Genomic DNA, 15,003 nt, shown 5'->3' on the forward strand with positions numbered 1-15,003 from the left:
TGAGCTACATGACCTTGTGTTAGACATGTTCACAGTCTCCTTTTCACAGGTCACATGCCACACTGCAGATTAGACAGCAAAAAAAAAAGGGTTTTGTGGATGAATGTGTATTGCAATGCATTTCTCAGGTGGCTTTGCCTATGAATGCTTTCCCTTACACACATAATTACTCATACTCTACTCACCTGAGAAAGCAGGTAGATATGTCTGCAATGTATCTGTTGCTTTATACATCTGCTTCTTACTTAAGGAACGATCACAGTCATCAGATACTCCAATTGATGCTCAATACAGTGTGAACATGGTGTGGCTTTTAAAATATGTAATAATGGCTTATGAATGTTAAGTAGTGCAGGGGAGATGCAGGAGGAATAAGTGTGTAAGGAATCAGGAATAAGTGTGTAAGGAATCAGGAATAAGAGTGTAAGGAATCAGGAATAAGAGTTCACATGTGATGGAATGTATTTAGTGGTGTTAAATATGATCAAATCTGCTATTGCACCATGTTTTAGATCACAAAGCTAATTCATTTAAACATTATTATTATTACATTACTGATTATAATCAATATTAAGTCATATTCAATATTATGATTACTTGATGCTGTACAAATGTATTGCATTTGTCTGTGCTTTTTATGCATGATTGATTTTAAGGGTTGCATCATGATAATAAACATAACCCAACTGATATATGTTATTTTATAATTTTATTTTCAAAGTAATTCAAAAATAGTTTTACTGGTGCAGTTGTGTACAGGTAAGCAAAAACAATTTAGCTAGTGTTTCTGTCCTGCAATTGTTACTCTTCTCCGGTTATGAGACACCCAGCAGACAGACCACTGGGGTACATGGGAGCAGTGAAGCATTAGCGCAGCAGAACCCAGCAGATGAGCATGAGGCCTATCACTCAGCCTTTGAACGTCTCTTACTCCTTTAAAGGTTTTGCATTGTAAAGTATTGCATATTGTTTTCCGTATCTTGAATCCAGGTGTTTGTGGAGTTGAATGAATTAATCCTGGATAAGAACCAAGAGTTGCAGTGGCGGGAGAGAGCCCGTTGGATCAAATTTGAAGAGGATGTGGAGGAGGAGACCGATCGCTGGGGTAAACCCCACGTGGCTTCACTCTCTTTTCGTAGCCTGCTGGAGCTCCGGAAGACCATCTCGCACGGTGAGGACAGGGGTTATCAGCAGCTCTGCTCAAAGACCTCCTCCAACCTCTGCACAGCTTTTATATTACCTCGTCATGTCCAGGGTGGTTGAGGGGAAGAACTGCGATTTATAACTAGTTTAGTTTATAACTAGTTAAATCTAATTTTAGTGCTTCAGAGAAGTGAAATAGTTATTGAATCGGATTATTCTTTATGCATTAATAGTAGTAGTAGTACTATTAGTAGTATTATTAGTTGTACTTTTGTTAGTAGTTAGTAGCAGTATTAGTATTTTTGGTCGTAGTAGCAGTAGTAGTAGTGATGGTTGTAGTAGTTTTCGCATTGCCTTTTTTCTCTTGATTTTCAATGGCATAACTGGTTCCTCCAAAAATGCCACATTTCCCAGGTGCAGTGCTATTGGACCTGGACCAGAAGACTCTGCCTGGCATTGCCCATCAGGTGGTGGAGCAGATGATCATCTCCGATCAGATCAAAGCAGAAGACAGGACCAATGTCCTCCGGGCTCTGCTGCTCAAACACAGGTAACCTTCCATGAAATCTGCCTTTATGGGTGTGTCAGGTATGCCACGGTGGCACTGGGACAAATGATTCTGAAAGAGGAGATACATTGTGACGACTGAGCTGGATTGTGAAGGCAAATAATAAAGCTCAGAAGAATACAAGTCCTCCACAGCAGCAAAGGCAGTTCCACCAGGCAAATACTTTGTGTGATGGAAAGAAATGGTGCTTTGTAACCTAAACTACAACTTGGAATTCGGTGTGTGCTAAGATTTTAAAAAATAATATATTTGTACTTCTTTTCTAGTAGGCATAGTTGGCCGCACATTAGTGGCCTATACCATTTGTCTTCAAGAACCACGCTGAACACTAGCATGCACTAGTTTGCACTAGTATCGAATCACTTGTTATGAAAAAGTGTGCATTCATAAATCGCTATAGGCTTTTCCATATTCCGCACACCTTAGACTTAAACATCTGACGCGCTCCATTACCATCTTCACCGCCAGACTAGAACCTGGTATCCCCCCCTTTATCTGAAGCACATGTTGCTTTTGGACTCCCACTGTGTCACCTTTCCCTGGCCAGCACATGACTCCCTGCTGCTACTGTTGTTGTTCTCTCTCCTTCAGTCATCCCAGTGATGAGAAGGAGCACGCTTCCTTCCCGAGGAACATTTCCGCAGTGAGTCTGGCTTCGCTGATGGCTCATCATCCCCATCACCACAGCAGCAGCAGCAACCACCTCTCCCAACCCGAGACGTCGGTCACCGAGCCACTCATGGGCAGCCCCACTCCCAAGGCCGACACCATTCTGCACACGGAGACGGAGAAAAATGAGGCAAGTAGCAGCTGGCAGAATGAATCCCGTTTGCCCCCGTTTCTCAAAATCATTGTAGGGTTAAAATCATCTTAAATGAGAGAGAGAGTGTGTGTGTGCGGTAAATATAATACTCTCTCTACCATTTAAAGATGATCTTTGTGTTATGACACTTTCAGGAAACTCACTCCTGGTTTGTTTTTGTAGATTTCACAGGATAGATTTTCTGTGCACACCAAATAGATCTAGATAGAACAGATAGAAAGCTCTAGAGCTAATTGCGTCTCTTTTTTTTCTACTTGTTATTTTATTTTTTATTTTATTTTATTTCTTTTATTGTTCAAATCCATATATTATATTGAGTTATCTCTTTTTTATTTAGATTTTAGTTAATTTATCAATTGTATGTTGCTTAATCATCTAATGGTTTTTATGCTTTTTATGTGTGATTGCAGAAAGAGACTGCACCAGCTAGTGGCATGCACAAATCCAAATCCAAACATGAGCTAAAACTATTGGAGAAGATTCCAGAAAATGCAGAGGCCACTGTTGTACTTGTGGGTAAGATGCTTGTGGGTAAGACCACCGTTGTACTTGTGGTTAAAGGTGCAATCTGAATGCAAATTTAGAGAGAAACCTGTGCTCCTGATTTAATGGAAACACCATAAAGATGTTGAAAGAGCTAAAGTATACCAAAAAAAAATGTGTTTTTAATTTATTCATAAAAGTCTAAAGTGCTCAAAATGAATAAATCAAAGAAATAACTGTAAGTGAATAGCCTTCTCTGAGATACTCTGTTAAACCCCCCTAAGCCACCAGATGGCGGCAGAGAGCTCATTCTTAGTGATGTGCCTGAGGGTAAGGTACTTAAGGAAAGCTCTTTGCCGATTCTGTGCTCATGAATTTTCTGTCTTGAATTTTCCTTAGACTGAGTAAGCCACCATCAGATATTAAAACCTCAGAGCAGATATGAAGCTCAAAAGATTAAACAAGAAACAAAATGCACCAAGCCCATCTGAGAATAGTGGAATTTGGGTTAATGTGGAAGGGAGGTAGGAGACTCCTCCAAAGCAAATACGCAGTCCTAGTGCAGGATTGGAACAGCTACTCACAAGGTAACACGTTACCAGCGCACCACAGAGGGGGGCGCAAGAGAGCTTACCAGGTGGAAAACCTCGCAAGCACTGGTGCCTGAATAGAGGTGGAAGAAAGGAACCACGGTCAGGGTTAAACAGGCTGATGTTCTCAGGCTGAGGGAGCAAAGGGGAAATGAACACTGGCCAAAACAGGGGAGTGCAAGCTAGAGAGAGGAAGCCAGAGCAATTGCAAGCTGTCTTTCTTTAGTCTTCTTGTATTCTTACCTCAGGGCATGAATGGCTTAACTTAAGCAGGACAGAAATGTATTGAACCGTCAACCTTCTGATTACCAGTCGAGTATATTTGTTATATTTCATTTTAACAGGAGATGGTGAATTTAAGATAAGATACCCGGGCAGGTATTATCAAAAAGCCTTCAAACATGTAATGTTTACGAGCGGCTATGTAATAATGACCCCCAATAGTGACTCTCACCTACTCCTCATGGCGTAAGCTTTCATGTCACTACATCAGGGCACAGTTTTCAGGCATACCAGAAGGCAGCTCAGTACTGAGACAGGCCCCCACCCCTCACACACACACTGCCTTTATGAAGAAAACCACTGGGATGGTTCCAGTGGATGTCCAAGGACCAGGTTGCTTGTTAATTGGGTAAAAGCATGTGAGTTTATCACTTGGGTTTCTCTTCTCATCAGCCCCATTACAAAAGCTAAAAATATGAAATCCTGCAGTAAAATTTGTCAAACCCTCATTACTGCAAGCACAATTAAATATTACGGAAACAGTTAATCAAAATGGTTAGAAAAAAAGTCACACAATAGTGATCATAACAAACTCCCTCAAGAGAAACACGTCCAACACTGTCACAAAGCAGTAAATTTAGTCGTAATACCGTGTTCTCCTGTGTCTCTCCTCAGGCAGTGTTGATTTCCTGGAGCAGCCCACTATGGCGTTTGTGCGTCTGCTGGAAGCCGTAGAGTTGGACTCGGTGTTGGAGGTGCCGGTTCCTGTGCGGTTTCTCTTTGTTCTGCTTGGACCCCCCAGCACCAGCATGGACTACCACCAGATTGGCCGGTCCATATCTACTCTTATGTCCGACAAGGTCAACTAAAGCCCGGTTGTGACACACTAAACATGCCTTGAAGTCACTGCCTTCAATTATACCATTTTTTCTATCACAGAGAGCATGATCGTGTCATTGAGGTAACAAGGTAAAGGGGATGTCATTGAGGTAACGGAAGATTATATTTTGACCCATATCCAGTCCTTCCACGAGGCAGCTTATCTGGCAGATGAGCGGCAGGACCTGCTGAATGCCATTAACAGTTTTCTGGACTGTAGCATTGTGTTGCCCCCCTCGGAGCTGGGTGGCGAGGAACTCCTGCGATCCGTAGCTCACTTCCAGAGAGAGATGCTCCGCAAAAGAGAGGAACAGGAGGTTGGCTTGATGTCCAAGGAACCCAAGAGCACAGAGGAGAAAGGTCAGACAATATCTGAGTACATGTGTGAGAGATCAATGACTGATAGATGCAAACATTACAGACTGGCACCTCTCTGTCGTATTATGGCTGTATGTCACAAATATATTAAAAGGAATTAAAAGTTGGATTTTTGATGGAAGGCTGAATCAATATTGCACATTAAAGGTCTGAGAGCTATGTCATCCTACTGCAGAGGCTCTATTGGCTCCCTTTAAACCTGACGATGACCCACTGCAACGCACGGGTCGGCCCTTTGGTGGCCTGATCCGGGACGTCCGACGTAGGTATCCAAAGTACATCAGCGACTTTAAGGATGCTCTAGACCCCCAGTGCATGGCAGCCATCATCTTTATTTACTTTGCTGCTCTTTCGCCTGCAATCACATTTGGAGGGCTGCTCGGTGAGTGGAGTCCAACACAACTGGAAACTTTAATGCATAAAATGTTTTGCTGAAGCAAAAAGAGTAAAAGGTGATTAAACTTAGCCATGTCAATGTAATCTAGATCAAATGTATTTGTGAAAACTATACTAAATTATTCTACCTTTAAAAAGAAACAGAGACAGTGCCTTTTTAATTATGAATGATAGTTATAAGATGAACTGAAGTTTTGGTCATCTGTTTTTTAAATCTAATTTAATGATTCCTTATGAAGAAAGCCTGTTGAACTGCCTTGAACAGGTGAGAAGACAGAGGGGCTAATTGGTGTGTCGGAGCTGATTGTGGCCACATGTATACAGGGAGTGCTCTTCTGCCTGTTGGGAGCTCAGCCACTGCTAGTGGTGGGCTTCTCTGGGCCTTTGCTAGTATTTGAAGAAGCATTCTTCTCTGTGAGTTCTAATTTGTAATGAAAAAATAAGAGCACTTTTATACTGATAACAGATCTTAATTGGTTAATGAATTACTATTTACCACTAATTACCAAACCACACATATTCAATGCCATGTTGGGACCTGATGTTCACTTCAATTCAACATAGTATTGTTTGTCCTGTGTGTATTTTGCTACCCAACAATGATTTACATTCTTATTTTGGTGGCTATAGTTCTGCAAGAGTAACGATCTGGAGTACCTCACGGGCCGGGTGTGGATCGGATTCTGGCTTGTAGTCATTGTGGTGGTCATGGTGGCGTTGGAGGGCAGCTTCCTGGTTCGATTTGTGTCCCGTTTCACCCAGGAGATTTTTTCCATCCTAATTTCCCTCATTTTCATCTATGAGACTTTCTACAAACTAGCCAAGGTCAGTTTATGGGAAATGACCCAGTAAATGTAAACTACAGTTTCAAGCGAATACACAAATATTTTCAATTCACATGGAGTTCTGAAAAGAATAAACTTTGACCTACCGATAAATATTTAATTTGGTCCAATGTACATGCTAACTGTTTTTATTTGCTTAATTTTGCAGTATGTAGTTGTTCTTGAATGCAAATCTTATTTTTCCTGAAGATATTTCAAGAGCATCCCCTGCAGCGCTGCTCATTTGTGAATGGATCAGTACTGCCGAATGCGTCTGAAAGCTCCTCTGTGGAGAACCTCACCTGGAACCAGCTAGCAGAGAACAGCAGCTCACCAGGGACGGCTAAGGTGATAGGAGAGCCAAACACAGCTCTCCTGTCGCTGGTGCTCATGTCAGGGACATTCTTCATCGCTTTCTATCTGCGAAAGTTCAAAAACAGTGCCTTCTTTCCTGGCAGAGTGAGAAAATGTCCACTTGTTTTCTGATTACTGTTTACATAAAGATCATTCGAAGATTCAAAAAGCTAAAAACTGGTACTAGTGAATTTCAGTCATTTGAGTCTATTGATTTAAAGTATCCCTGAATGACACAACTGATCTATAACAGCAACTGCACTGTCATGTTTGAAAGCCTTTTCTTTGATGTCTGTCCCAGCTGCGGAGGGTGATTGGAGATTTTGGAGTGCCCATTGCCATCCTAGTTATGGTGCTGGTAGATTACAGCATCCAGGACACTTACACACAAGTGAGATGCTCTGCCTAAGAATTTATCTTCCTGATGCCATTTATTCTATGACTATGAAAGTAACAGTAGATTACATTCATCTCACCATTTATGAGTCCAGAAGCTGAGTGTTCCACATGGCTTCTCTGTGACGACCCCAGCAAAGCGAGGGTGGGTAGTGAACCCCCTGGGCTCTCAGACACATTTCCCCATCTGGATGATGGCTGCCAGCGCTCTGCCTGCACTTCTTGTATTTATACTCATCTTCATGGAGACACAGATCACCACGTGAGTCACACCCGCACACACTAAACAAAAGAGTAAAGTGCAGAGCTTCTAAAATGCTTTGCTAACTGAAATGATCACTTTCAGGTTGTGAATATTAATATATTTGAATTAGTTTTTATATGTCATTTATACATTTCACTGGTCAAATCAAAAATAATTACTTACTTCAAGGTAATGTTCCTTGGTGTGTCCCTAAAAAGGGAAATGTTATCTTGTCTATAACATAAAAACAAATGAATAATATGAACAGTAACAATTTACAAGTAGTAAAATACAGGGCAAAACCAAGTACAGCAAAATACATTTATACAGTTCATAATGTTTGACATTTTATGCTGTAACACAATAGAATAGTAAGTGAGTTTGAATAATTATTGAATGTACATCCTGACTTTAAGCAAAACAATTTTCTCTCAATCCCTGCAGGCTGATAGTGAGTAAGAAGGAACGGATGTTGATTAAGGGCTCTGGGTTCCACCTGGACCTGCTCCTGATTGTCACCGTGGGAGGCATTTGCGCTCTGTTCGGTCTTCCGTGGATGGCTGCTGCCACCGTGCGCTCTGTGACCCACGTCAACGCTCTGACTGTGATGAGCAAAGCTGTTGCTCCTGGAGACAAGCCTCGCATCCAAGAGGTCAAAGAGCAAAGGGTGACTGGACTGCTGGTGGCAGTTCTTGTAGGTGGGTCATTTTGGTACCTGTAACATTCTGATGTCAACATTTCAACCTAAATAACTACTTTTTTGTGTTGCACCATGGTCCTGGAGGAACATTATCTCGTTTTTGTTGTGTACTTGTATATAGCTGAAATGACAATAAAACTATCTTTGTAATTCATTAACTAATTATGGCCTTTATAGGTGATGTGGTTTAGGATGTCAAGGGACATCTTTCTACATCATCTAAGAAATTTGACTTTTATCACCTTCACAACTAGTTATAATGCATAGCTTTGATTGTTCTGGAAGTCATTATCATGGTATACTTTCTCCTCTGAAAGCCTCGGACTGTAACTACTGTTAACTAATATTAACTGTATAGTATTAACTACTTTCCCTATTTTAGCAATGTTATATGATTGAGTGCCATTTGGGATTCAGCATTTAAGTTCAATACATTTAAATGACATGGACTAATAAGGGTTAACGTTACATAACCGAGTAGGCTGTGTAGCTCGGTCAGTGTAGTTGCTGAGTGTGCCGTCTCTGTCCAGGTCTTTCCATAGTGATCGGAGATCTCCTGCGACAGATCCCTATTGCAGTGCTCTTTGGGATCTTCCTCTACATGGGTGTGATGTCCCTGAATGGGATCCAGTTAACCGAACGCATCCAGCTGCTCCTCATGCCTCCAAAATACCACCCAGACCACATTTACATACGCAAGGTCAGCACTCGCACGTCCTGCAAAGTGCATCACACCCCTTCACATGCTCTCTACAGAGAATGATGGCCACATGTTTTCTAAGGGGTTTGCCATGTTTGTAATTGACCTTGCTCTTTGCTCAGTAATACACTGAACATTTTGTTAGTAATAAAACTGATCCGCTCTGTAATATAAATTGTGTATCTATTTTTATACACAATTTTCCCACTTCAAGGGAAAAAAATGTAAAAGTTTAATTAAATAGCTAAAAAATTGCTTTGTACTTGGTTGCAAGCATTCAGTCCTTTGATCAGGCAATCAGTGACTGTCTGCAATCTATGGACATCTACAGACATTGGGTTTGGTTCTGTAGACACTGGGTTTGGTTCCTGGTGTCTTGTGAGTTTTGTCTTTAGTGAGTAAACTTCTTGTAGGAGTGTAACAATTTGATTCTGTTGCTCTTTAGGAAACAATTCGATGCATCATGTAATATCAAATGTAAACACAATGCAAGCCAATGCAATAATTATTTATTCTTACATTCCAAAAGTGAAGTTGAATCGCTGCATTAAAATCATATTTAAATGCAGTACCTTTTCCATGAGAAGCCTATTCATGTTTTATTCTTTTTTTATGCCAAAGTCCAAAGTGCCCCTTGAATTGACCTTTGATCTCTTGTGTGTGGCCCAGGTGCGGACCCTGCGCATGCACCTGTTCACGGCCGTGCAGGTGGTGTGTCTGGCCACCCTGTGGGCTGTCATGTCCACAGCAGCCTCACTAGCCTTTCCCTTCGTCCTCATCCTTACTGTGCCGCTGAAGATGTTCCTCCTCCCGCGCATCTTTACCACACGCGAGATGCAGTGTGTAAGCATGCTGAAGTTCTTACCACCAAAGAACAATCAAACGCGTTTACATACTTCACAGATACTTTTAATGTCAGTCTTTTTGTTTCCATTCACTTCCAAACCAGCCAGGAATCAGGTTACTTACATGACAAACTTCCATCATCTTAATATCCATTGTTTTCTGTAGTGTGGGTAATGTGGGTGTCACTGGAAAACTGCAGGTTGAAGCAAGACTTATTTGGTACTTATAATCCGTGTAATCAGTCATACAAAAATACCAACAGGAACTGGTGGTCATCCACGTCCAAGCTAACTTTCACTGAAAAGGTGTGTTTTGTTTGTTCGTTTGTGAGCAGGGTACTGTTGTTGCATGTTTGGCCTCACGTTGTTTACTGTGCCGCAGCTGGATGCCGATGACACAGAGCCCACCTTTGATGAGAAGGAGGGACAAGATGAGTACACAGAGATGCACATGCCGGTCTGACCTGTGCTGCTGCAACACATCCCCCCTGCTGTCTATCATTCCTTTTATCGCTGGTGATGTATTCATATTTAAGCCATGAATTTTCTATTTTATCGGTATATCTATGGTGATCAATGATCAGTTAACGGTGTGTGTGTTTGTGCTCAGATCAGTAGCTTTGCCCACAGAGGTGTTTGATGTTTGTAGGTTTCCTGTCTTGAAACTGTTTATAATCTCGACACGAAGTTCTTCCACTGTTGAAAGGCTCATATTTACTCTGATCGACAAACTTGAAATCCATGTATGAAATCTCTGTCCCATGTAAATGTTACAAGAAGTCTGGAGCCAGTACTGCGTGTTACTGAGTGGATTTTGCACAGTGTTGCAAATCTGAGCGTTTTTATAGCGGATGATCACATATGTGATCATTAAATGATGAAAGTGGTTTATAAATGGGCCACTTTGACAAAAGCTGAATTCTATTCAGCCGCATGACACGACATTAAAGAAAACCATTTATCACTGTCTGCATCTACCTAGAGGAGTGTTGGCTTGGTAACTCCCCTCCTGTAGTTCTTCACTGGATCTCTTACAACAGCCTTCGTAAAAAAGATTTTAAAAATAGAAAAATTATGCTTGGCTTTCCTTTTTCTGGTTTTTCTGCTTGCTTGCCTTTTCACAAACCGCTATTATGGCTATTAGTTTTCTGAACTACATTATATAATTTGGTCTACCACGGCTACACTGCCATACAGATGCATCAAACTATGACAGCCAGTAGCATGGTCGTCATCCATACTTAATTTAATTTTCATTGAAAACAACACGACCTGGCTATTGGCTACCTGCACATTGAAGGTAAGAGTTGCCAAACTCCAATCTTTTTCTTCATATGTGACTCAGTTTTGGCACTTGTACAGGTGTGACAGAGCTCAGTGGTTAACGTACTTGCCTAGTAATCGGAAGGTTGCTAGTTCAAGCCCCACTATGCCAAGGCCCTTGACCCTGAGTTACCCATGTTGTATTCAGTCATAACTGTAAGTCCTTTTTGGATAAATGTGTCAGCTAGATGCCATAAATGTAAATATGTAGTATTGAGATCTGCAACATATCCAATTCATGACATGCAGCCGCTGTGGGAACAGTCAGATTGGTTTTCCTGTGACTTTTACATCAATGTATCTCAACATTTGTCATAACTTCACACTTGGCAGGAAAACAATACAACAGACACATCGAGATATTCCTCTCCTGTGAAGTAGCTGCTCTGATTCCACAGAGAGATGTCATTAAAATCTTCAGCCTTTATGCCTCATCACCCTCATTAGAATTTGTAGACAGTCTCATCAATATGAGCGCTAGATTAGTGTCTGATTGTTTAAGTTTCATCTGCATGAGTGTGTCGTGTGAAGCACTGTTCCTTGGTGCACGTGGATTAGCTCTGGTGCAAGATCTATTCAATTTAATGGAAGATATGGGCCAGAGTAGAAATATATTGTGAATGAGCAAAATAAATAAATAAAAATCACATTTTGTTAGTAAATTGGATTTAAGCCACTTTTACCTGCAGTGTGAACACAGCTTTTTAGGAATATCTGTGGAGCAGTGCACTTTTGTTCCATGTTTGGCCTAATGATATATACATACAAAACAAGGAATTGTTGAAATTATGCAAAATGTAAGTCATGACTGTTGTAATGTTATAATTGTTGTTCACATTTAGCATTCCAACAATTAACTACATGAGAATAAGGTAACTTGGTCAGTAGCTTCTATCTCTGTTTAATTGAATGGTTCAGTTTAACATGCCATTTTTGAAATAGCTGTTCCCTTTGAAATGTGCAATTAAGCATGGTAATGTATAATGATGTAAAAATAATTTTATTAATCATGTATTATTGAAGAAATAATTTTATTTTTGTATGATTAGTGTCATCACTGGGAATTTTGTAATTCCCAATACATTATGGAAAAGCACCAAGTTAAACTCCAAAACACTGTTAAAAAGGGTAATGGTATCTCTGTGGTTAAGATACTTGACTTGTAATCAGAAGGTTGCTGGTTTAAACCCCACTACTGCCAAGTTGCCACTGTTGGGTCCCTGAGCAAGACCCTCAAGTTGTACTCACTTTGGATAAAAGTGTCTGTTAAATGTAAATTTCCAAGGAGGTGAGGTTATGTTCAAAATAAGTAGTATTTCTCACATCACTGTTGTTATTATTACTATTGTTTTTAACATAATAGAGACTAATGTTGAAAGACTGAAGTGAAGACCTTTAACCCAGTACCCTGTGGGTCTTTCTGAAATCTGTGGTTTTGGGGCTTTTTTTTGCCCCATCTTTTAACAAAATTGTATTATTTGTAATGCCTCCAAAGACATTTAATTCTATACTTGTAACACTTTATAAATGCTGCAGCATCCACAACATATAGAAACTCATACTCTAATGTGATAGTGTGCTATTCCTGTACAGACTGGGGATTCAGGGTAGCTTGTAACTATCCTCTGTTTTGTTATTTATTGTTTTTCAACGAATCCTCAAAACAGTAACAGTAAACATTAGATAACATTAGTACAATTACTAGTTGCTTTCATTCCTGTCACAGTATTTTTATTTATAGACACAGTCTATATACAGTTTAATCAACTAATACTAATTTACTAAAACAGCATCTGGCCACAGCACACACACTGATTTGGCTGAGAACCTGGCTGGAATATTTATCTTTTTATTTATATATTTTTGAGGGTAATCAAAAAATTCTTAAATAACATGAATTACTTATTTGTAAAATGGTATAAAACATGGGTTTAGAGTAATACAATTATGATGTTGCTTAAATAGTAAATTAATATTGCATTTGCCTATTATACCTGCTAATGACACACTGAACATAAAACAGTACTGTTAAGAGAGTTTTTTGTCATTGATCATGACATTATTAATAAGAGTAAAATAATATATGTTTCTATTCCTTTTTCTTAGAATAGTTACACTGTTTAGTACAGAACATGGATCAGAAATACATTCGTGAATATTCAAACATTGTATTCATTGTTTTGAGTTATTTGGACAATAAAATCACTTTATTCAGGGTTTTTTTTTCAAATTAAAAGTCTCTACACACTATACTATTTTTAAATTGAAATCCTCATATTCCACTGACAGATGGAACTGGCTTTGAAACTAACTGGAATCTGTGCCACTTTCGGTCTCAAACTATCATCAATTTAATTGGATTTACTCCTTATCATGCCATAGACTAATCTGCTCATCCTTTCACCTGAATCATACATTAACTGAAGCAGACTACTTTCACTTTGGAGATCCAAATATCAGACATTTCAGTCAGGTAAACAACTTAGTCACTTGTACTATTAATGAAAAGAGGCAAAGCCATGAAATGTTGATACTGATATAATTTCCTATGGAATAAAAATGTTTATCTAGCTCCCTATCAAACTATTAAAATTTGTTATTATTTTAATGTATAATTTGGTCAAATATTTACTGCTAATCTCAAGTCTTGATGTAAAATAAAATAATTTTTTTTCATATGTTTAAGTTTGTTCTTATGGAAGTTTTAAACAAACACACCGTATCTCAGGCCAATAAATAAATCTAGTCTGATTTGAATAACGCTATAGTTGATTTTTAATAAACCCAAGAGAGATAATATCTCGTTGTCATCATACACGTAAAAATAAGCTTCAGTAAATACAAATTCATCACAATCCTTATATCCACATCAGACGCTAGGGTAGTCCAATCGCCAGAGACACAGACTCTTACTTTATCACTTAGCAGCATTTTAAAAAGAATACAAATAACAAACAGTAAGGTTTAATAATAACTTTTACTTTCTTCCCTTACCTTATTTGATGATGTAAAAAGCCCTATAAAATATTTTGGCAATTTTAGACTAAACACACACTCAAGTCTAAAGCTTCCTTTATTTCCATGCTGGGTAGAAATAAATATATTATTTCAATATATATTATTTAATTATATCAAATATATTAATCTTTATTATTCTAAACTATCCATCACTATCTAAGACTGTTAACCAATTTCCTCATTTTAGTAAACACTCAAATATCTAGAGGTTAGTTCACATCTGATACAAATACCAACTTACAAATACAAAGCACACATATGCACACATATTAAAAAAGAAAAGAAAAATACTAGACAGCTATCTCCATTATTATTATTATTGTTATTATTGTTATTTTATTGTTATTATTATTATGGTGATTATTTTCATTATTATTATTGTTATTATGATAATGATGATGATGATGATGATGATTATGATTATTATTATTAGTAGTAGTAGTATCATTATTATTATTATCTCCATTATTATTATTAGTATTATTATTATTATTATTACTATTGTTATTATTATTGTTATGATGATTATTATTATGGTGATTATTATTATTATTATTGTTGTTGTTGTTGTTACGATGATTATTATTATGGTGATTATTATTATTATTGTGATTAATATTACTATTATTATTATTATTATGGTGATTATTATTATTATTATTATTATGGTGATTATTATGGGGATTATTATTATTATTATTATTATTATTATGGTGATTGTTGTTATTATTATTATTATTATTATTATTATTATTATTATTATTATTATAAACTACAGCGCTCTCGCCAGTGCAGTGCCAACCCGGATTCACGAACGCTCCCCGCCAACAAGAGTATTATACAGTGACCGTCGACAACCATCTCTGCTACCGTGGGAAGAAAGACGAGGACCTCTAGTGGTGATTAGAAGGAGCAGCGAGTAGAGCGATGTGACGGTTATAAAATGATTAACCATAAATACATCCACATATTTTCTCATTTTAGTAAACACTCATATCTACAGGTTAGTCCACATCAAATACAAATACCAACTTATACATACAAACTACACAAATGTGCACACATAAACACAAATCGCATAGAATAAACTAATAAACTTTAACAATGTGTTTCATGT

At 38.5% G+C, this 15,003-nt stretch overlaps 1 protein-coding gene across 5 annotated transcripts in view; it reads left to right on the forward strand.

Annotated features, from left to right (window-relative positions):
• slc4a2b (solute carrier family 4 member 2b) overlaps positions 1-12,560 on the forward strand; it is a 40,750-nt gene extending 28,190 nt beyond the window's left edge. For 4 of the 5 annotated variants that reach the window (XM_081721061.1, XM_081721070.1, XM_081721067.1 and 1 more), the window contains 16 exons: positions 991-1,171; positions 1,558-1,693; positions 2,303-2,514; positions 2,949-3,050; positions 4,505-4,689; positions 4,852-5,068; positions 5,262-5,468; positions 5,748-5,896; positions 6,113-6,307; positions 6,517-6,765; positions 6,962-7,051; positions 7,152-7,318; positions 7,745-7,998; positions 8,531-8,700; positions 9,370-9,543; positions 9,928-12,560. In XM_081721061.1, coding sequence (XP_081577187.1) covers positions 991-1,171; positions 1,558-1,693; positions 2,303-2,514; positions 2,949-3,050; positions 4,505-4,689; positions 4,852-5,068; positions 5,262-5,468; positions 5,748-5,896; positions 6,113-6,307; positions 6,517-6,765; positions 6,962-7,051; positions 7,152-7,318; positions 7,745-7,998; positions 8,531-8,700; positions 9,370-9,543; positions 9,928-10,008 — 2,769 coding nt within the window. In that variant the 3' untranslated portion in view covers positions 10,009-12,560. The remainder of the gene's footprint in view (positions 1-990; positions 1,172-1,557; positions 1,694-2,302; positions 2,515-2,948; positions 3,051-4,504; positions 4,690-4,851; positions 5,069-5,261; positions 5,469-5,747; positions 5,897-6,112; positions 6,308-6,516; positions 6,766-6,961; positions 7,052-7,151; positions 7,319-7,744; positions 7,999-8,530; positions 8,701-9,369; positions 9,544-9,927) is intronic. The other variant, XM_081721073.1, reaches the window with a different exon arrangement.
• The last annotated feature ends 2,443 nt before the right edge of the window (positions 12,561-15,003 follow it).

The sequence above is a fragment of the Electrophorus electricus genome, chromosome 1, assembly GCF_041902795.1.
Source record: "Electrophorus electricus isolate QZ-2024a chromosome 1, ASM4190279v1, whole genome shotgun sequence".
Lineage (NCBI taxonomy): Eukaryota > Metazoa > Chordata > Actinopteri > Gymnotiformes > Gymnotidae > Electrophorus > Electrophorus electricus.